Below are 22,786 nucleotides of genomic sequence, written 5' to 3' on the forward strand. Positions count from 1 at the left end.
GTGGTGTTGATGTAGTGCTACGTTTGAGTGCCGGTGCTGTGCCTGTTGTCAGATTGTTAATCATTATAAAAGGCCAGTGAGTGAGTGAGTGAGTGAATGAGTGAGTTAGGGGGAGAGGGAGAGAAAGACAGTGAGAAAGCCCTCAAATATAACCGTTCAAAACGTGTACTGAATTCTTCTTATAATCGAAAGTTGACAAACAATGCACTTGTAGTTAGAATGGGAGAGAGAGAGAGAGAGAGAGAGAGAGAGAGAGAGAGAGAGAGAGAGAGAGAGAGAGAGAGAGAGAGAGAAGGCCCAGTGTTTAAAAGCCATCATCTAAATAGTGTGAGCCCAATGAAATGAAAGTCCATTGCAAGAGAGCACATATATATATACACATACACTCACAGCACAATAATTTTCTTTATTGGTGCCAATAGTTTTGGTGGCTTTTTTAAAGAAAAACCCCTACACAAACAAAGTAGGATACATCCCGTCTCCCTTAAGGGCATCTCAAGCCATCACACATACATACTTGAAGAGAGAGAGAGAGAGAGAGAGCATACAGTTTGTTAACCTACTCTTCCCAAAGCAATTCATTTGTTGCTTCTCTTTAGCTATTACTGTAGTGATTGCCTGAGCACCAGCACCAGTACCAATACCAGTGCCAGAGTCAGTGCCAAAGCCAGTCCAACTACAGCCCAGTGCAGTGAAAGAACTGCTTAAAAGTTTTTCTTTTTATTTCAAAAATAAAGTCTCTCTTCAAAGACTATGTAAAGCCAGTGTTGAGGACATCCCATACTATATAACTTATATGCCTCTCACTTGTTGTTGTTGTTGTTGTTATGGACAATGAGTTCTACCATTTAGTTCAATGAATGTCTTGTTGTATGGATCGCCTTATGTGTCCATAAATAGGATTTTCTTATGTATGTCTCTGTATATGTGCTGTCGTTCCCAAAACATTCACTTTTATTAACATCCCAGTGCTCAACAACTATGTGAATGAATGTCTCTCTCATGAATTTATATATATATAACTTATATATATATTATATATATTATATATATTCATATCTCAATTAACCGATTACTTGTTCATATATGTAAAGTGAATGCAGCTCTCCTCCAGCCATTGCCTACCGTTCCCTCAGCTAAACTCTCTCTTTCTCTCTCTCTCTCATGGATGAGATAATAGCCCATAAAACATGATATTAGGATATATTGAATGACAACATCTAAAACAAAATGCTTATAAACCAGTTGTCAACCACTAGTAGTAGTAGTAGTAGTAGTAGTGATAATAAAGTTGTTTATAATAATAATAAACTTTTTTCAATGCAATGGTTTATTGCCTTAATTGTGCTAATAATCAGTTTGTCAAAGACGGTCACTACCGGTGCCGCCGCCGACACCAACAGCAAACGCAATGCCGAACCGCATCTCCAGTTCCTAACTGAGCCGAACTCACAGTTTGTGGCGCCCGACGGCGGCAGAGCAGTGTTCAAGTGTGTACCAGCGCCTGCCGGTGCCACCATTAACTGGCTTCACAATGGTGTACCACTGTATCAGAGCTCATCAGTGTTAAGGATATCCAGACACAAGTTGGTCCTTAAATTACCGAACAGTGTTAAACACGGCCAAACCGGTGGCGCTAACAGTGACAATATCTACGATTACCATAACTCTAGTAGTAGTGGTAATACTGTTGGCCAATTGCCAAACGACCAACAGGTTCATGTGTCCCAACTGCTATCGGGCGCCAACTTTCAGTGTATCGCCCAATACAAGGGTCGATCCATTATTAGTCAAACAGCCAAACTGATTGTCGCCGAGCTTAAGCCGTTTGCAAATAATTATTCAAAAAATTTAAGTCTAATAGCCATCGCTGGCAATACAGCTGTGATACCCTGTCAACCTCCTCATAGTGTTCCCAATGCCGTCACCGAGTTTGTGGTCAACAACTCGAAAATTATTGACAAAACCAGTGGTAATGACTTTATATACCGTATATATATATATATAAATATATATAATAACTATTATATAATTATTATTATATTTTACAAATCGTAATCTAAATTAAATCTTTAAATTTAAAAGAAAACATTTTCATTTAGATAATTACAGTAATTATTAGTAAAGTAATTAATTAAACATTTTTTTGATTAAAAGATTAGTCAAAAACCTAACTTATTATGAGTTTATGGGAAAAATACAAATAAGAGATTTAGTTATTTATAACAACAAAATTCAATTACAAGTAATTAATTATTTTTTTTTATTAATATTATAATTATTACTATTATTTATATTTATATAGAGAGATATCGTTTGATGCCATCCGGAGATTTGCAAATATTTTCAGTCGGCGAATCAGACGCTGGTATCTATCGATGTATAGCACACAACCCGTTCCTCCAGGAAAGGACATCTGAACACCATTACATTGAACTGACAGTTATACGACAGCCATCCTCCTCCTCCAGACATCACCACAATTCCAATAGTCAACGCAATCATAATCATCATAATAACAATCATCAACATTCACATCATCATCAGCTAAAGTTTGTGGTAATACCCAAAGCGCACGTTACAGCAGTTACCGGAAGTAATGTTACGTTTGAATGCGTGGCCAGCGGTAGTCCGATGCCGAAAATTGTCTGGAAAAGATCGGTCGGTCAATTGCCAAAGGGAAGGCATAGTATGGATGGAGGAAATCTGATATTGTCTAATGTTAGACGCGGTGACGACGGCACCTATGTATGCCATGCGGCTAATGGATCGCCAAATCATGCCATCAGTGCAAACTCGGTGCTGGAAATTCAGGAAATACCGCAATTTATGCGCAAAACTTTGATTGAAGAAAAAGAGGTGATGGAGGGCCAGGAAATCATACTCGAGTGCAGTACTAAAGGAAAGCCTAAACCGGTGGTCGACTGGTTTCACAATGGCGCTCAAGTGACACCCGAAGTGTCCAACAAAAATGGTATTGTTATCAAAGGAACCGACGGATCAAAGTTGTCAATATTGAACGCTAACAATCAGCTACACTCGGGTATCTATCAGTGCTTTGCGACCAATGATTTGGACTCGATATACGCAACCACTGTTGTTAATGTGGTCAGTCTGACCAAAACTCAAGACGCACCCGATGTTAGCGTTAATGTTAACAATAAGGAAAGTCCGATCAACGAAAGCGATAACGACGCCGATATTGTTGACAACACCGACGATCAGGAGATTGTTGACGAAGACGACGACCTATTCGATAGGCATCCGTCGCATCCGAAAAAAGGCAAAAACAAGAACAAAGGCATCAAAATGGTTCCGCCGACCAAACCAGAGGTGACTCGATTGAGTGAGGACTCGGTTATGGTCAGATGGGATGTACCGCAAAACGATGGTCTACCCATTTTGTTCTACAAAGTACAGCACCGAGAAATGGCCAACAAAAACAGCGACTGGAATACAGTGGACGACGACATCGCACCGCACATCCACTCTTACGCTGTCGGCGGACTCAAATCGGGTATGAAATACCGGTTCCGGATTGCAGCTGTCTATTCAAACAACGACAACAAATTGAGTCCAAACTCGATAAAGTTTACATTGTTTAAGGAGCCGCCGATGAAGAAGCCAATCAATGGTCCGGTCATAGTTCACGCCGAACCGGTCAGCCAGTCGGCCATAACCATCAAATGGGACCATTACGATATCGATCACGTGTCGATCGATGGCTTTTTTATTTACTATCGGCCGTCCGATTTTGCCGGCGACTATTACAAGGTGGCTGTAATGGGTGCCATCACCCGATCGCATATTATCACCCATTTGTTACCAGACAAACAGTACGACATTAAGATGCAGTGTTTCAATGTGGCCGGCACTTCCGAGTTTTCCAATATCTTTATGGTTAAGACACTGCCGAAGATTGATACCAACAAAGAAAAAGAAAACAAAAAGAACAAAGAAATTGATAACAATAACATTGGCAACGGTATCGGTCCGGTAACTGGCGATAAAGACAAGACACTGTACACTGTTGTCTTCATCACTAGTGGTGCACTTATATTGGTGTTTGTTGTCTGTATTTGTTTGTGTTTTGTGCGCCACAAAAACCAGACGCCGCGGTCAAAGGGTTCGACAACAAAGTTGCCGAAAGAGAAACACCCGAAAGCCGGTGGCGGCGGTGCCAACAATCACAACAGTTTGTTTAGTCACAGCAATCATACGATATTTGCCGCACATCACCGTTCAAATGGTCACATATCCAATACACTGATAGGTGCCGCCGCATCCAATGGCTATCTGTCCAGATCGTCGATGATGGACAACAACGAGCCGTATCCGCACAATGTCAACATAAGAGTGAATCCATTCTGTGAGATATCCAATGGCGGCTCAACACTGAATAGGACGGCATCTATTAATGGCAGTCTTCGGTCAAAGAGCATATCGCAGCATCACTTGTCGTCTACCGCCGCTTCCGTGACTAACAATAACGAGTCGTCAGTGGATGTGCCGCTGTCGATGAGTACAATGGAAAGGCGCAAACTGAAGCGCACCACCGATGACCACTATCCGGGATCGACGCTCAATCATAGCAGCTCACGGCTAAACCATCACCAGCATCAACAGCACAGTACGTCGTTTACCCGACTGAATGGTACACTAGAAAGGAAACGGCGAAGTAGGACTGACCTGTTGAACGCCGGCACCGACAACAATAACAGCAGGTCCGACAACCGGGACAACCATAATAATCACAATCATCACGAGTCCATCATTACCAACAATAAGTGTAACGGATTGTTGCATAATTCTGTCAGCAATGGACCACTTGTGATAATGCAGAGCTCATGTTAGGACACCATTGAATAGGTGTCTGGATGGTTGAAATTCACTTGAGCTGATCCATACATACAATTTGGTTAGTTATTTGATCAAAATATCTCTCGCAAGTGTATCATAAATATATATATATAATACATAATGAACTGAATGGTCAACAATGAAAGTCTTTTTATTTAGTGAAACAAAACAAATAATTATTATTTATATATATATTTAATTTAAATAAATTTTTTTTAAAAAAAAGTTTGATAAATAAGTTATATTATTTATATATAAATTCTGTTAATTTAATTAATTAATTATTTCATTGATAATCTGTCTATAATTTTGTAATTATTATTATTATATTTTTTGTTTTTTTTTAAAAATGATCTGTAACATATTATACGTATAACAAATTGTGAATTTTTACACCTATGCTAACAAACAAACAAAAATATACATACAATCATATATTTATATTTAAAAAGCTAACCATTAGTTTATTTTATTTGTTTTTGTGGTCAATAATTTGTGTTAAGTCACGTACCAGACATGGCTTCAAAATTTACAAAAATAAGTTAAAACTAAAAAAAAATCTTTTAAAATACTATATGTAATTTTATTATTATATTTGTACATATATTTTTAGATATATATATATATATTTAAAGTTAATATTAATTTATAAAAAACAAACAATAATATTCACATCTAAATAATTATTAGTAATATTTAATTAATAGCATGAAAATGACTTTTAGTTTTGTTAATATTAATAAGTTATAAAAAATAAAATAAAAATCGTTTCATATAATGTTGTATATATATTTGCACCCTTAAAAATTTGTAATAGGATACTATTATAAATATGTTTAAAATATTTTTATTTCAAAATTTCAAGTGCCTTAAATAAATAAATAAACAAAATATAATTTTTAAAAATGCATTTTTTAAATAATTGTCTATGATTTTTCTATATATCTATCTAAAAATATAAATAAATATATTTTAATGACATATCACTCTATCATTACGAGTACTACTGTTTATTTATTTTTTATATAAATAATTTTAAGGTACACCTAATATTTGGTTTATTTCAACAACAAAAATCATTATTATTATTATTATCATTATCATCATTATTATGATACATATATGATGATAACAAGTTAATGTTCACTGTACTGTAGTGTATATATATATATATACTCTATTAATATAAAAATTTATGACAACTGCAAACCCCATATATAATTGTTTAGCACACTATGTGTTATAATAGGCAGGGTCGTATTACATGACATTGGAGGGGTCATCAAATTAGAGAGAGAGAGAGAGAGAGAGAAAGAGAGAGAGAGAAAGAAAGAGAGAGAGAGAGAGAGAGAGAGAGAGAGAGAGGGGGGACATCAATTGAAATAAAATAAATTTCTCTACTTTACACTAATAATAGTCTAACAATGCAGACACACAAACACATAGAGTGGAAATAATTTTGATTACTTGATATAATATTTGAGCTGACAATGCCCTGGAATATACAATAACATTAAAATGTTTAAAATGTATTATAAATTATTTGATTTGATAAGCATATACTACTGACTGACGATAAGCATACAATTTAATATGCCTTTTTAACTATAAACTACTTTATCTATATATATGTGTGTTTGTGTGCATAAAAAATATATTTAAAAATTATAAATTTACTAAACAATTTTAAAACTAACTAATTGATAAAAACAAGTGATATATATTAGAGATGGAAACAAAAAAAAATATTTTTTAAAAATTATAGTAAATGTATTATATATTATATTTGCTTATTATAAATGCCTAAAGGCGTAGGGACTACTCATTATGTTATCATTAAAACATTTTAAAAAAAACTATTTATTCAGTCTAATAATATTAAATAACATTTACATACAGTATAAATAAAATTTTCAAAAAATGTTTGACATATTATTTCTATACTATAGTCTTATCTAAAGAGAGAGAGAGAGAGAGAGAGAGAGAGAGAGAGAGAGAGAAAGAGAGAGAGAAAGAAAACTTGATGTTAACGATTGATAAGACATTTAGTTGTCAAATTGATGTGACTGTTTGCTGCCATTGACTATCATTAATTTACAATTGATAATATCGATTTTGTTTTTTAAAAAATATAAAACTATCTAAACATGTGCACATTTTTTGATGATCACTGCCCACATTGCACGCTATCTCTCTCTCTCTCTCTCTCTCTCTCTAATTTTGTTTTGTTCAAGTTTAATTTTACCAAATTTGTTAATATAAAAAAATGCTACTGTAATAAAAATTGTACAAGTTGCATTTATATTATTATTATTACTAATATTATTCACATACAATTAAAATTTGTAAACATTTTTTTCTAAAAATAGCAAATATAACAACATGTAATGAAATCTTGTTTAACATTTTTTTTTAGAAAATCAAAACATATTTATTTTATTGTACAATAAATGTCATAAAAATAAATTATAATTTCATATATGATTTCCTAATATATGCTTTCGCTCTCTCTCTCTCTCTCTCTCTCTCTCTCTCTCTCTCTCTCTCTCTCTCTATCTCTCTCCTCACTCATCTATTAATAATTTTTTGTATATGATATACATATATTAAAAATAAATTTATTAAGTATGTGAGTGAGTGAGTGTGTGTGTGTTTATCTTTTATTCAAACAGCATAACTTTTAAAAAAAAAAAATATTTAATTACACATTCAATATGAGAAAGCAAGTGAAGTGGTTTAATGTCTGTGAAATTCCCATTAGATATCTATTTTAAAAAGTCTAAGCTGACACATACCAGTGCCGTCAAACGATTGACATTTGAAATATTTCATAGACATCGACGTACACACACACACACACACAACACACACACACACACACACACACACACACACACACACACACACACACACACACACACACAAACACATACATACAAAGATGTATAGATATTTTAAACTACAACTAGCTTTTCATCGACAAAACTAAAAACTTTACTACAATAGTGTATATCATATACATATATTTATATATATATATATATATATTATAATAGCTGTTATAATGTTAGCAAACTTTTGTATTATACATTGTATTATAGTTAAGAAGCACTGGTAGTTTGAGAGAAAGAGAGTCCGGTTCATTTGAGTTTGAAATAGAAATGTGTTGTTTAAAAGTTTGAAACTATACTTTTGGCTTTGGATTTAAAATGTTTTTCAAATAATGTTTTTATGACAATAACCGTTTGGGTTATAATACATTTTTTTCAGATAGAAAATTGAGTGAGTGAGTGAGTGAGTGAGTGAGTGTGTGTGTGTGTGTGTGTGTGTGTGTGTGTGTGTGAGAGAGAGAGAGAGAGAGAGAGAGAGTACAGTATTGTTATGCCTAACGATTTACAACTTATGTATTTCTAAATCCTTTAACAATTATTGTAAATCTCTCTCTCTCTCCTTTAAAATTAAGATTTTGTGCCAAAACTTAACGACGATATTATTAGCACTTATAGCCTCTCTTTCAGTTTTTTTCTTTATTTTTCATTCATCCACTAAATAATATGACTAATAAATATTAATATAATAATAATAAAATTCATGTAATATTCATCGGGTTTGCTAATGAGCTGATGTCGTCGTTTAAATAACAACAACAAAAATATACACATATTTGTCTTAAAACAAAGAGATAGTGATAAAACTTGTTGTTTTGAGCGATCATTTGTTGAATTATTCAAAATACATACATATATAATATATATAAACAGTACATACATATACTGTATAACGTATATATATATATATATATATATAATATACGGGGTAATTGATGGCTGCCTTTCCACCCCAATTGGGGTGAGAATGTGTTGCTGGGCTATGTGTTAGCAACACATTCATGTACTGTATATACGGTATATATATTTGACGCATATATATACGGTATTTATATATCTATAGGTTTGTAACTTATAATGTGTAGACATGTTTGTGAATGCGGGACCACTTTCTCTCTCTCTCTCTCTTTCTCTGACCGCATGTATGTACTGTACATTCATTTGATATATTTTACATACCATACCTTACCTTACCTTACATTACATTTTGTAAAAATTGAAGGCTAAATAACTTTTCGCTGCTTAAAAGTTAATAATATGTGAACAGATATTTTTAAGTAATGTTATATATGATATATAAGTTATTTTGCATTATCATTATAACGTATTTTTTCGTACAAATTAAAAAAAATGATATTACTGTATAACTTATATGTAATAATAATATGTGATATGAATTGAACATTGAATATTACATACAACTATTTTCTGCTTTATATGATATATATAAAACTATTTGATTTTTATTTTTTTTAAAAAAAGATATAAATAAATTTATGCGGTATGTGATAGTTATTATCATTATTACTATTAAACATACAAAAAATATAAATAAAACATAATTTCATGCATTCATTTAAATGCGTGCTTTTATATTATACCTGTAGTACAGTATATTCATCATTCATAATCATCAATTGATTTGATGTTTTATTGATGTATTGAATGATAATTTATCAAAAAAATGTTTATATACAATATAAATAATACAAAAATTTATGCATCACTTGAGATGAAAAATGTTTTTCAAAAAAAATATATATATAATATTTTTTTGCTTTATTCTCAATAGATTATCAATAAAAATGTTCAACAAATTTCAATAGAGAGCAGAGAGAGAGAGAGAGAGAGGCCTATTGTAGAGGAGTGGGTGAGTGTGTAAGTTGGGTATTACAGGTATTACCTACCAAATTGATAGACAGCCAAATTTGTTTGTCACGATCAACACTCCATAATATATATAATATATACACACAATAAAAGACAAGTTTGTGTGCCTCTCAAGTGAAAAAAAACCATTCAATACATTTATGCCACAAATATATTTATATTTATACACATATACAGGTATATAAATATAAATATATATATATATATATATATAACATAACTTAAACTATAGTATGAATATAAATGTCTATTGAGATATAAAGTCTAACCATAGTATAGTATTTTCCACACAACAATTCACCTTAAAATTCACTCCTTAAATATGTGAAGTATTTTTTCATTTAAAGCACCAAAAATTTTTCTATTATTATTTGAATTCATTTAACGATTTATACCATTTTTGTATGTATTGTATGTACTCTCTGTATAATAATAATAATAATAATAATAATACCAGTATGTGATATAATGTGAAGTCAAGTACTTATAATATTCAATAAATAAATCTTTTTTATAAAAAAAATTATGTTATGAATTACGATGTTTTATTGAATAAAATAATAATGATAATTTATATATTAACAATACAAAAATTTTGATGATCTATTTGTCCTAATATGGACAACAATTTTGGTTCAATTGCTTTGATTTTATTATTAATAAAAAAAATTTATAGTCAATCTATAGTTTTTGTTGTTGTCTTTTATATTATCAATGCATTTGATAAATATAATGTACTGTATATAATGAAAACAAAAATTTTTTGTTTGTTTGAAATTTATTGAACCGAAAAGGAATTTTCAGTGAGAGTGGTGTCACTAATAATAATAATAATAATAAATAAATAAATAAATATACCGTAAAAACTGGTACACTATTTGTGGTATTAAATAAAACAAAAAACATTTTTGTGGATCTATTGATGTGTGCTCTATATATATATATATATAATCAGACAAACATTTTATTTATTTATTGTTTAGTTGCTATTCAATTGGAAAGTTTTTAGTTAGCTGGGTATATTTTTATAAAAATTTTAAATCTCTTAAATCTAATAGATTTAATATCATAAATCAATGTTAACTTTTTTTTAATTATAATGTTAATTAATTTAATTTTTAAAAAAATTGATGTATTTGATGTAAAAAGTTTTCAGAAACTAAAAATTGAAAACTGCATTTATTTATTTTTTAAATTGAAAATTAAATTTATCCAATAGATTTTTTTTAATGTAATCTAGTTGTATTGTATAATATTTATCTTTATCAAATTTTTAATTAAAAAAACAATAATTAAATAGCAAAATTATTTAATAACTTTTTTTTTGAAAAATTTTTACTTAATTTTAAACTTTTAAACTTTTAAATTTTTATATTATTTACTGTATTTGAGTGCATAATGTATGCCATCTTTTGTAAGTTCAGTAGATATTAACACATAAAGAAAGAGAGAGAGAAAGAGAGAGTGTCGTAAAAGTTGTTAAATAAAAGTTTTATTACTTTTATTAAATAAAATATATTTCGGTTTAATGTTTCGACAACAACAAAAAAACACAGTAGCAAAACATAGCCAATAAAAAAATGGTAAATGTTATATAATAAATGTTAAATACATATAATATGTACTGTATGTGTGTCTGTAATTAAATATCGGAAACCATATACTTTAGTCAATTTAATTTGACATTTGTGTTGTTGTTGTTGTTGTTGTGTTATGTCTCATACATTTTGAATTACATTATGATTTAATTACATATGATTTACGACCAAAATTTTTAATTAAAATGTCTGCAGAAAAAAATAAGATATTTTCTATGAAGGAATTTGTGATAATAAATGACAGTTTTTTAAGGGTCTCTCTCTCTCTCTCTTTCATTAATTCTTTTATAACCCATAGTATATATATATATATATATATATATATGTCTGCAAAGTCTGGACAGTTGGGCAATGGGATGATGAGACACAAAGAGATTGAAACAGACAGCACACATACACACAGGGAGAGAGAGAGAGAGAGATAGGACAGGGAGCCTAACATATCGTATAGCCAGTCTAACTACTATTACTACTGGTTAAATAAAATGTGAAATAAAGACACAGAAAAATATTGTGTTTGAGTCTTAACTTTCAATAATGATATCTTTTTTTTTAAAAAAAACCCGATTTTTTGCTGCCGTTGTAATCGTTTGAGAAAAAGAGATAACGTTTTATTGGGATTTGAATTCTTAACAAAAAAATAAATAAATAAAACTAAAATCTTATTATTATTATGTCGTTTCAAATGGATTTTCAGCACTTATATATATATATAAAGTTATAATAATAATAATAAAAACAAAAAAACTCAGTGAGAGGGGTCACCGAAACGGTCGGGTGTATAGTATTGTATATATTTGTTTTGTATTTAAGGTTGTAATGGCAAAAAAACATACATAAACTTTATATAACAGTCTTAGCCCTCCAAAAAGTCAAATCTTTATTTATTTATTTTTTGTTGAGTTATAATAACTGTGAAGAAGTTTTCTGATCCACTTATGTATCACCACTTGTTTGCAATGATAGCTAAACAGACAACAATCATAGAGAGAGAGAGAGAGAGAGAGAGAGAGAGAGAGTAAAAAAAGAGAGTTTGAATTTTCCACGTAATGAGACTTTAAACTATAGGTGTCATAAAAACCTTAGTTTTCTGACTAAAAATACGCCAATAAATCAATTGTTAATAAAATCGACGATTACTTTATTCCCTGACTTTTTGGAGGTTTGAAATTGCATTAGATTTTTGAAACGAAACTTTTATTAGCCATTAGTCTTGAAAGTCGGAAAATTTTTAGCTAAATCTTTATTGTTTTACGATTGCCAGTCATAGTATATACAATATATACAATTTACACTAACATTATTATACTGTAATAATAACAATAAAGACAGCATTAAATGCAAATATAATAAATATATAATATTGTAATAATAATAATATATATAATGGGTTGAAGAGTTGCAAATTGCAAACTAACCATTTGGATAGTTAATCACTTTTTCACACATTAATTATATAAATCATTGATTAGAAATGTTAAAAATTTATAATAAACTTTAATTTCAAGTGATAGAAGAGAGAGAGAGAGAGAGAGAGAGAGAGAGAGAGAGAGAGAGAGAGAGAGAGAATAAAAAATAATAAAATTTTTCTGTCGGTATTAAAGTCTCTTTGATGTCTCAAAAATAATTTTTTTAATATAATATTTTTTTCATATATATTATTCTGTATTTTTTTATTAAGGTATGCATAACTGAAATCATAATTTTTAGGGCTCTCTCTCTCTCTCTCTCTCTCTCTCTCTTACTTTTTTGTTATCTACTTTAGTTTGTGATTTTTATTTATCACACAAAAAAAATATATGTTTCATTTAATTACCTATCAACTCACTTGTATAATACTGTTTGTAATATTACATATTTTTTTATACGACATACCCTTGACTATTGATATGAAAATTCATTGCCAGTGACTTTTTTTTTATTATTTTCATGGGTTTCATGACTGTCCGACTAATATATACTGAATAACAAGTTATCACTGAAATAAATAACATATATAATACATATATAAAAATACAAGTCAAGGCTTAGGGTTAGGGGACCCGAGGCGAGACCTCATTAAGTTTTTTTATATAAAATAAAATTTGTATAAAATTTTTACATTTAGACATCAACCAAAAAATAGAGATATAAATTTTTGTTTAAAAAATACAAATATATATATATATATATATATATATATATATATATATATATATATATATTGATATAATCTTGATTATTATTATCATATTACTTAAATTCATGTTTTATATGATTTTTATTGAGACATACATTTTTTTAGCTAAAATGTTTTGTCATAATTATTTGAAATATTTATAATTCAGTATATTTATATGTGTGCATTTTAAACATACAACTTATTATTGCCTAAAAAAATGTTAATTAAAAATAAAAATCAATAATAACAACAACAAATTAAATACTGTATTAATAATGATACTCTATATTAATAATAAATTTGCTTTTAAATATGTGTAATTAATTATAATCAACAACAAAATTATTACATATGATTGACATTTGGGAGCAACATTTTGTTGTTGTTGTTAATAACATTATATTAATTAATTATAATGCTAATTAATACTAATGATTTTCTACAAACAAAAAATAATATGTTAATCTCTATCAAAAAATATGTTACACATTTTCAATTAGCTGATTTAAAAAAATGATAAATAATTATTTTTTAAATTTTTTGTTTCCATTAAATATTTATATATAAAATATTGCAAATATAAGGATTATTATAACAGTTCAACAAATAATTGTTTGTTTCATTTTAAAAATGTTATCCAAAAAAACAACTCATTATTATATTAACTCGAGTTAACAAAAATATCTATTATAATATTAATACCCGTATTATGAGAGCACTGGTAGATATAAAAAGAGAGGCTATTGAAGGTCCGGTTCATCATTGAATTGAATTTGAAGCTACTTTTTGTGTGCCATTTAATGTTTTAAATATATATATACAGTATTTTTTCGCTACATTAATCATTTGGGAGACCCTCTCTCATAGGACTCCCTATAGATTGCAAACTTCATAATATAATATACTCTGTACTGTACTTTACATTCAACTTTCATTATTATCATATTATATAACAACAACAACAACAACAATAAATTGCTATACATATTATATGATCTAACTTTGTTATTATGGGTATTGTATTACCTGTTTAAAAGCTAGAGAGAGAGAGAGAGAGAGAGAGAGAGAGAGAGAGAGAGAGAGAGAGAGAGAGAGAGAGAGAGAGAGAGAGAGAGAGAGAGAGAGAGAGAGAGAGAGTTAGGTGAGAGTAGTGGAAAAATTCATTTCATCAATGGATACCAACCTATATTTATAACAATAAAAATATAACCCCTCAGTAAAAAAATATTTAGGCATAACATTAATTTCTCAAAAAAATCATTTGCAATTTTTTTGGGCCCCGTTTTGTTGTTGTTATACTGTTTTGTTAAAATAGCAGATAATTTTTGGTTTTTAATGCCTATCACTAATATATCACACTTGAAATTGATTACCACAAATAGTTACCTCTACTAATAATGTATATTATAAATTAAATTACAAATTACATACAACATATGTTTAGATATACAATATATAAAGTATATATATATATATAAACCACTTGTAGGCATAAGAGTATAACCGATATTAAAAAAATAAATTTACTGATTGTAATCTATTTTTAGTTGAAAATAACACGCTTTTAAAATAATTTGTATCATTACAAACAGTACTGTACAGATAGTATACTGTTTTTTTTTTAAAATTATAAATACATTACAAATAAATTTTTATGTTTTTAAAATGTTTAAATAGCAACAAAATGATACTAATTTTTGTTCACCATTAATAAATTGTTTGATATATTTATTTTTTTAATAATATTTATATCATAAAAGTTAAGCTTTAATCTTCAAAAATATAATATAAATATCGTTTTATAAGTGCAGAATATAAATGACTGAATTATATTTAGTAGATATATATATATATATAAAGATTTTTATTTTATATATATTAATGGAGAGTATAAATGATTTTTAATTTCATTTCTTTCTTTTTTTTTGCAAAATCTCTAATGTTTTTAGCGCTAATCTCATAAATTATTTACTGGAAAACCTTTTCTAATAATAATAAAAAGTTATTACTAGGCTTACAGTTAATGATTTTTTCTTTTTCTGGCAATATTTTTTATAAATAAAATATTGTTTAAAATATTATATATATATAAGTGTATATGTGGTTAAAAAATATGAGAGAGAGAGAGAGAGAGAGAGAGAGAGAGAGAGAGAGAGAGAGAGAGAGAGAGAGAGAGAGAGAGTATTATAATAATCATTTTAATAGTCATATTAAGTTTGTTGGTCACGACCAACACTTTAGTACTGTATATATGGTATATAAATATATAATAAACATTTTTTAAAATATTCGTGTTTTTAATGAGATTTTTTTTAAAAATCATTTTTAAAAGTAATTGTGTGTAAAGAAAGAGTTTTGGGTTTCTCACAACTGTTATAATATTTAATAGCTATTTATCATACATTACATTACAATAGTTTGAATTTAATAATACATATATCCGTACTGTTAATTGTATTCATAACAAAAAATTATAATAATAATAATAATAATAATATTTACCGACAAACATACTGTCTGCTAAACCTAATCTAAAAACTACAAAAAAACAATTAATTTAAAATTCAAATTTAATTTGTTTTTGTTTATCAAAAAAATTGTTTTTCAATTATAATATTATTATTATTTACTAATAATATGTTTTTTAAAAATATGTTTATTAAAACAGTACAGAAAATTAAATATTCAACAAAAAAATTTTGTTAATATATTTTTTCATTTTGTTTTGTTAGACTTGTTTTTCACATCTTCTTCGAGACGTTTGGGTGTAATATACTCTTTGGGTATCCTCTGTTCAAGCCATGGATATTGGGCCACAATTTTGACCAATTGGTTGATCCATTGGGGTATACTTTTGCCGCAAAGTTTCTATTTTAATGAGATTTTTTTTATAAAAAAAATACAAATTAAATAAATAAATATTTAGTGCAAAATAATTTTCTTTTATAAATTCATTGAACAAACCTTACAAAAGGCATCTGAAAAGTGGTTACAATTATTTCTGATCAGATTATAGTCAATACCTCTGAACTGTTTGGTTCCCATTTCTTTGACAATGTCTTGTATCTCTTCTTCACTCAATTTTGTATATCCAATAAGTTTTGATTCTCTATAATGTATAATAAAACAGTATTATAAAAACAAAACAAATTATCTACAAAAAAAACTTATAATTATTACTTGTATTTAAACGTTTCATTGACACTCAAAGATCTGGTATCTTTAGGTGGCGTAACAAAAATGCCGCTAAAATTTTTCTGATGTCCACCAAATGAGTACTCTTTGTCTATCACTTGAACACCGGTATGATAGACACCCAGTCCTGGAGTCAACATTTTGATGTAATTGTTAGCTTCGGGCTTCAAAACAAACAAAAAGTTATTATTATTAATGAATTTTTTTGATAAATTTACATTTTGTTATCAAATAACTAACCACATCATAGATATGTAGTATAACTTGATTTTGATTTCCAATTTCCGAATTTTCTATACTTTTAATTTCACCCATTTTTATGTAAAGTAAAAGTTGTTAATTAGTTATATGAATAAAAAGTGTTTGATAGAAAAAAACAAAGTTTTATTTAAATTTATATTTATTTTATATACACTGATCCTAACAAAATATAAAACGGTTTACAATAACAAAAAAAAACAATACTACATTTGTTTGTTTCTCGAGATATATATAAAAATATATTACATATTATTATGTAAGTTTAATAATTTGTAGTTAATAATGTATTAATTTTTAAGCAACAAAATAATTACGAGTTTATCTCGAGATTTACTTAAATAAAATAACAAATTTTTAAAATAAATTAAAAGATAAATTTAGATATTATTAATAACAAAACGGTATTTATTTAGGAAAATTACTGATTAAATTAGACACAAAAAATAGAGTAAACTCTAATAATGACAGCACCGGGACAGATACCATTGTTTGGTAATCCCAACAAATTTATCGATACAGTGGCTAAACCTGAACTGTTGCAACTATCTGTCGGCCGTAAGCTCAGTGTCGGACCGTTAAATCAAAATATAAAGTGGATATTATATGCGCGGGCATTGAAAGTGTTTCGGATGTCGTTTGCCGGCTACGACCAAATATCGCTCGATTATTACAATCAAAAATATGCCGAATATCGCTACTCTATGGGCCAGTTGTACAACATCGACATCAATGACCCGTCACTGGCCGATATTGACGCCACTATTACCAACCATCTGGAAACGGAACAGTATATAACAAATATATCGGTGCTTAGACTGCGTACACCGGCGCTCATACCAAATATATGGGTACAAATAGCGGAGAACTACAGTCCAACTCAACGACAAACGACTGAACATAAGTTGAATTCAAACAGCGATGAACAGACTATCAACGTAACCCGATATCATAGCTACCGAAGCTATGTTGACCGCCGACTTGACAATACAAGTGGCATACGGCTAACAGTGCAGACACAGACCATTCACTACGGAACGTTTTACATAGGATTTCGGCAAATATCGGCCTACGGTTTCCGAGATTGGATACAATTTAGTCACGGAGTAGAACTGTTTGTAGAGATTGAGGTCAGTGGCTATATTGAAGAACAGGGATCTACCGATGAGTTTATTTACTACTTTCATATGCAAACACTGTATGAAATGTTGAACGAACGGCTCAACCATTGGCGCAATAATATACAGTTATTGGGTCTTAAGTGTGAACCCGAACACCGAAACGATAGTCAAAAATATCAGACAGTTATTGTGAAGCCATTGATCGATCCCAACACAACTGCGGCCTATTGGGTGGACAGTCAAGCACATACTAATGTAGAACTATGGGATCTACAAACCGCTTACATCAGACACAATAAAACCATCGACAGTGTCTGTCTGTGCGATCGGTGGTGCAATTGGACAGCATTTTTTCACTACAGTCCCATTTATCGGTTTCTGTTATTGTGTCACAAACAGATTTATCTCAGCAACTGGACCCACATTACCAATATGTATGTTATGGTGTCGGCATTTTGTACAACACTGAGAGGTCAACGATTGCTACCGACAGACCAGTTGCCGCCGACACCGATCTACCGATTGTTGAACGATGCCATCGACTACAAGGAACAATATGTTTTGTTAATAACAAGCACTCAGTTGAGTATAAATCAGTACAGAACGGCAATACCGATACCCAGAGAAATGGTAGGATTGGCCTACAATATACTGCGCTTCGAGACCGATTGGGTGGCACAGGTTCAGCAACTATACGACAATCACTTTACTCACGAATGTGTGGACATGTTTTGTCAGTTGGGTCTAGCGTTTGGCAAAATACATGAATATGTGGCACAAATTAGCATATTTGTTGATAAACGGACACAATATGAACCGTTTTGCGAACAGTTGAATGAAATTATACGAAATCATTGTCTTAAATACCTGACTCTAGCCGGCGATCGTATCATTCAGCGAAAGATAACCGGCACCGACTGGCTATTTAGTGAAGACCTTAAATACAACAAACGTTTACCTAAAACACCTAAAGAAGAGTTTGTATGGAATTGTCGGTCAATGGTTTTAAGACACGACGGACCGGACAGTAATCCGCTGATGGTTTCCACTCTAGTGTCGCCACTGTTAAACGTATTTTGCGCTGTTTATCTGTTTAACGGTTGGACAGAGACTGTGCTGACCTCAGGACCCGAGACTGAGATCGAGGCTATACTAAGCGTACAACAGTCCAAATATTTGGATAAATTACTTATTAATAATTTAATTAATGTCAAACCACCTCAATTGCTAACCTATCAGTTATCTGGACAACAGTTGATAGCTAAAGGTGTCCAACACATGAAGCGCCAGCTAATGGTTGTCTATATGTTGCGCATATATCACATGGCCTACGAGTGGCAGAGGGAGGCAATTGTGTTATTAGAGAATAAAAACGATTTTAACATTAGTAACGATAGAGAGGAGCCGTGTGAGGCCTACAGTAAAATATTTGATATTAATTATCTTGAATTTTATTGCCGTATCGCCAATCATACACCACTGTTTGAAATCAATAGCAACCAATTGGACACCAATTTCAACGAGTTTTACAATACCTATTGGCCAAAAGCGGTTCACGAAACCAATCAGAAACTCAATAATACCCAAATTCAACAGTCAGTGATCAGTGAATATAATAAACTCTATCACTGGTTGATCTACAGGGGTGATAGTAGATTAAAATTTAGACGTATAGTCAACTGGATTGACCTCTCTATTGAAAATGTCCGTCAAAATAGCCACCAAATACTGAATAATCATATTATGTCAACTATTAATGATATGCAAAACACATACGAATACAGTGTCGACATTCTAGACTATGTGGTCTACTATTTAGTAAAAGCTCAGTGTTTTGTCATTGTCTGTATTGTCAACCAGTTTCTCAGTAAACTGATTTCACTACAAACGCCGGCAATTTTCAAGACTAACAGACAGTTTTCATTGTGCAAACCCGGTTGGGTACCAATGTTTCGTACGGTCGACACAGTGCGGACAGCATTGGACAGTATACTCGCCGACAATATTATCTACGATGACGAGTGTCAGCGTATTGCCGGAACAGTCGATGAGACCAAAGAGCTAATCAGACTCCAGTTTGAACAGTATTACAGAAAACTAGTAAATCAATGGACACGTGAACTGAAATTATTGCGCAATAAAATTGTTCAGACAGTCAACACAAATCCATTAATTAGACTGCATTTGGCCGTCGGACTCGGTTTTATGGCCGCTTTTGTCAATACATTTAGGTCGACAGTCAACGATTTTCGCAAACTTTTGCTAGAAATTTTAGACGGACCTATCAGTGCCAATAGGCCAGTACAGGCTGTACTACAAAATTTGCGTCCAACATGTCTGAAGTATCTGGAAAACGTGGACACTGTACTCGAGGCCTTACCACTCATACGTCAACCATGGGATCAGGAGTTAGAGTCTATTTTGAACGACTTCGCCACCAATACTACTAAACAATCGTTGGGTATTGATTTAGAAGAATCCAATACTTAGATATCATCAATATATTAGTATTTTACAGTATATATGTTTGTCTAAACCCTGTAAATCATATGAAATATGTGTAATATAAAATAAACTATTTATTTCAACTATTTATTTGCTGCTTAAAAATATAATAATACATATTTGTATTTTTTGAAAATTATTTTATACAACTATACATAGTTACCATGTACAAATAAGTTTCTAATAATATTTATAATATTTTTTTAGTTTAGATTAGTTTAGATCTTCTATAGTAATAGTTATAGTTATTTTTTTAAAAAAATAAATAAATATTTCATTTCTATAACAACTACAGTACTAAAAGTTTTAAAAACAGAAACATAAATTTGCAATTAATTAAATTCAAAATTATTAATTCAAAAAACGGTATTTAGGAAAACTTGTTGTAATAAAGATTTTTATTTTATTTTAATTAGAGTTTCACAAAATTAATATTTAAAACAATCGATGGGATAATACTGTAATAATAATTAATTGATAGACTAGTATATAATATTCGGAAAAAACTTTTTAGCGGAATTAATAAAAACTTAAAAATCAGTTAATATAATATATAGATTACATAAATCATAAAACAGTTAATTTTTTTTAATAATAACAATTACTACATTGTTGTACGTGAAAAAACCTAATAATTGATATTTTTGAAAATTTCAAATTAGATTTGACTTAACTGCAACATAATTAACCGTTAATTTTATTTTTGTTTGTTTTTTCATTTGAAAAAGAGTTTCTGTTAACTGATTCAAATTGTGATTATCATTGAAAACAGTATTTGTGAGATATAAACAACAAAAACCACTGAACAGACAGACAGACAGACCGACAGACCGGGACTAAGTTTCTAGTGATGTGTGTCTACAGACTGTTTGAATATCTGTTGAGACACTGTTGCTGTTGTTGTTATCAACGCAAAAGTGAGTCAATGAAGACTAAAACCAAACAACAAAAACAATATCAGAAACAGTGTTTGCAATTGTCGGCTAAAAATCGTGAAAATATTACACCAAAAGACAGTCCGGATAAAATCAAGACAGAGGAGATGTCCCAACAGTATCGGATACCGCAAGAGTATCCGACTGAAGAGGCCGTAATCGAAAACATTGGATATAAGAGACTGAATGAGTTGGGCGAAGGATCTTTCGCTACTGTTTATAAGGCCAAACATATCGAGTCGGGAACACTGGTGGCCATCAAACGAATACCGATTCGGCGTACGTTTTACCAAACAAGCGACACAACCAAAACTGCAACGTTCGACCTCAAGAACGAACTGTACATTTTGGCCACAGTCCGTCACCCGCATATTGTCCAACTGATCCGGCATTTTATTGTAGCCACAGATAATACGTTTACACTTTATATAGTGATGCCAATAGCAGAGGGGGGTTCGCTATCCGATTATCTCAAACAAAAGGTTTCGTTTCCCGATAAAAGGTGTCAAACGTTTTTGTCTCAAATTATGAATGCATTGTTGTTTATGAAGACCAAACACATTGCACACCGGGATCTGAAATTGTCGAATATTTTATTGGACGCCAAACGTGATGTACTTATAACTGATTTCGGTCTGAGCCGTGTTTTATGGCGCGAGAGTATTCAAGGTGTAAAAGAGTCGACCACTCTATGCGGTACTCCTCAATATATGGCCCCCGAATTGTTTGCCAAATATGCCAAAGACAAGAATCCATTGAAATATAACGCTCACGCCGTCGATGTCTGGGCTGTTGGGGTCATACTGTTTAAACTGTGTACCGGTATATATCCATTTCCTAATGACAAGAAACGGGCGTTGCGTCACATGAATGAAAGAAAAATAAGATTCAAAGGTGATGTCAAAAACATGTCTGAAAAGATTCGGGCATTCCTTCATAAAATCTTTACACCCGACCCAATACAAAGGCCGCCACTCGAAGAACTTGTCAAAGACGAGTGGATTAGAGTTGAATACAACAAACAACAGATTCTGATCAATGATTATATGAAGAAACTTATTGTTAAAACAAATGAAAACGTCGACCAAAACAACAACACGAAAGACAACAACATATCTATTAGTGGACAACAAAAGTGAAGAGTTATTATTGAATGAGAATTTCTGATGAATTTATTGTTATTTTTTTGTATAGAAATTTGTTTTTTGATATTTGTATTTAGTTTTTTAAAAATAGATTAGCATTACTTAAAACAACAACAAACTTGTATTAAATTTATTGTAAATAAAAAATACATTAAAACTTTTATTTGCTTTTGTTTATTAATAATATAATATAATTTGTTTTTTTAAATGTTTATTAATACAGAACAGAA

General features: G+C 30.3%; 4 protein-coding genes across 4 annotated transcripts; 3 read left to right on the forward strand and 1 right to left on the reverse strand.

The window, feature by feature from the left end:
- Nucleotides 1-1,320: 1,320 nt before the first annotated feature.
- Nucleotides 1,321-4,903, forward strand: LOC128964669 (interference hedgehog-like). Its single transcript, XM_054311306.1, has 2 exons — nucleotides 1,321-1,972; nucleotides 2,306-4,903. The coding sequence occupies exons 1-2, from the start codon at nucleotides 1,321-1,323 to the stop codon at nucleotides 4,852-4,854; spliced, it is 3,201 nt and encodes a 1,066-aa protein (XP_054167281.1). The 3' UTR covers nucleotides 4,855-4,903.
- An 11,209-nt stretch (nucleotides 4,904-16,112) lies between these two features.
- LOC128964670 (deubiquitinase DESI2-like) lies at nucleotides 16,113-16,952 on the reverse strand. Its single transcript, XM_054311307.1, has 4 exons — nucleotides 16,833-16,952; nucleotides 16,578-16,756; nucleotides 16,362-16,506; nucleotides 16,113-16,265 (listed from the first exon to the last, which is right to left on the reverse strand). The coding sequence occupies exons 1-4, from the start codon at nucleotides 16,905-16,907 to the stop codon at nucleotides 16,113-16,115; spliced, it is 552 nt and encodes a 183-aa protein (XP_054167282.1). The 5' UTR covers nucleotides 16,908-16,952.
- A 304-nt stretch (nucleotides 16,953-17,256) lies between these two features.
- LOC128964819 (uncharacterized) lies at nucleotides 17,257-20,503 on the forward strand. The gene has a single exon (XM_054311459.1). It carries the CDS (start codon nucleotides 17,315-17,317, stop codon nucleotides 20,459-20,461), a length of 3,147 nt encoding a protein of 1,048 aa, XP_054167434.1. The 5' UTR covers nucleotides 17,257-17,314; the 3' UTR covers nucleotides 20,462-20,503.
- Nucleotides 20,504-21,142: 639 nt separating this feature from the next.
- Nucleotides 21,143-22,567, forward strand: LOC128964828 (MAP/microtubule affinity-regulating kinase 3-like). The gene has a single exon (XM_054311469.1). It carries the CDS (start codon nucleotides 21,327-21,329, stop codon nucleotides 22,548-22,550), a length of 1,224 nt encoding a protein of 407 aa, XP_054167444.1. The 5' UTR covers nucleotides 21,143-21,326; the 3' UTR covers nucleotides 22,551-22,567.
- The last annotated feature ends 219 nt before the right edge of the window (nucleotides 22,568-22,786 follow it).

This window comes from Oppia nitens, unplaced genomic scaffold (assembly GCF_028296485.1).
Source record: "Oppia nitens isolate AA-2021 unplaced genomic scaffold, nextdenovo-longstitch-racon4-pilon3 scaffold9_pilon_pilon_pilon, whole genome shotgun sequence".
Taxonomy (NCBI): Eukaryota; Metazoa; Arthropoda; class Arachnida; order Sarcoptiformes; family Oppiidae; genus Oppia; species Oppia nitens.

Coding starts and splice junctions, on each gene's coding strand:
- LOC128964828 (XM_054311469.1), top strand. CDS start 21,327: ATGTGTGTCTACAGACTGTTTGAATATCTGTTGAGACACTGTTGCTGT.
- LOC128964670 (XM_054311307.1), bottom strand. CDS start 16,907: ATGGGTGAAATTAAAAGTATAGAAAATTCGGAAATTGGAAATCAAAAT. Junction 16,757..16,832: donor TACTACATATCTATGATGTG/GTTAGTTATTTG, acceptor TTTGTTTTGAAG/CCCGAAGCTAACAATTACAT. Junction 16,507..16,577: donor AATGAAACGTTTAAATACAA/GTAATAATTATA, acceptor TATACATTATAG/AGAATCAAAACTTATTGGAT.
- LOC128964819 (XM_054311459.1), top strand. CDS start 17,315: ATGACAGCACCGGGACAGATACCATTGTTTGGTAATCCCAACAAATTT.
- LOC128964669 (XM_054311306.1), top strand. CDS start 1,321: ATGCAATGGTTTATTGCCTTAATTGTGCTAATAATCAGTTTGTCAAAG. Junction 1,973..2,305: donor AATTATTGACAAAACCAGTG/GTAATGACTTTA, acceptor ATATTTATATAG/AGAGATATCGTTTGATGCCA.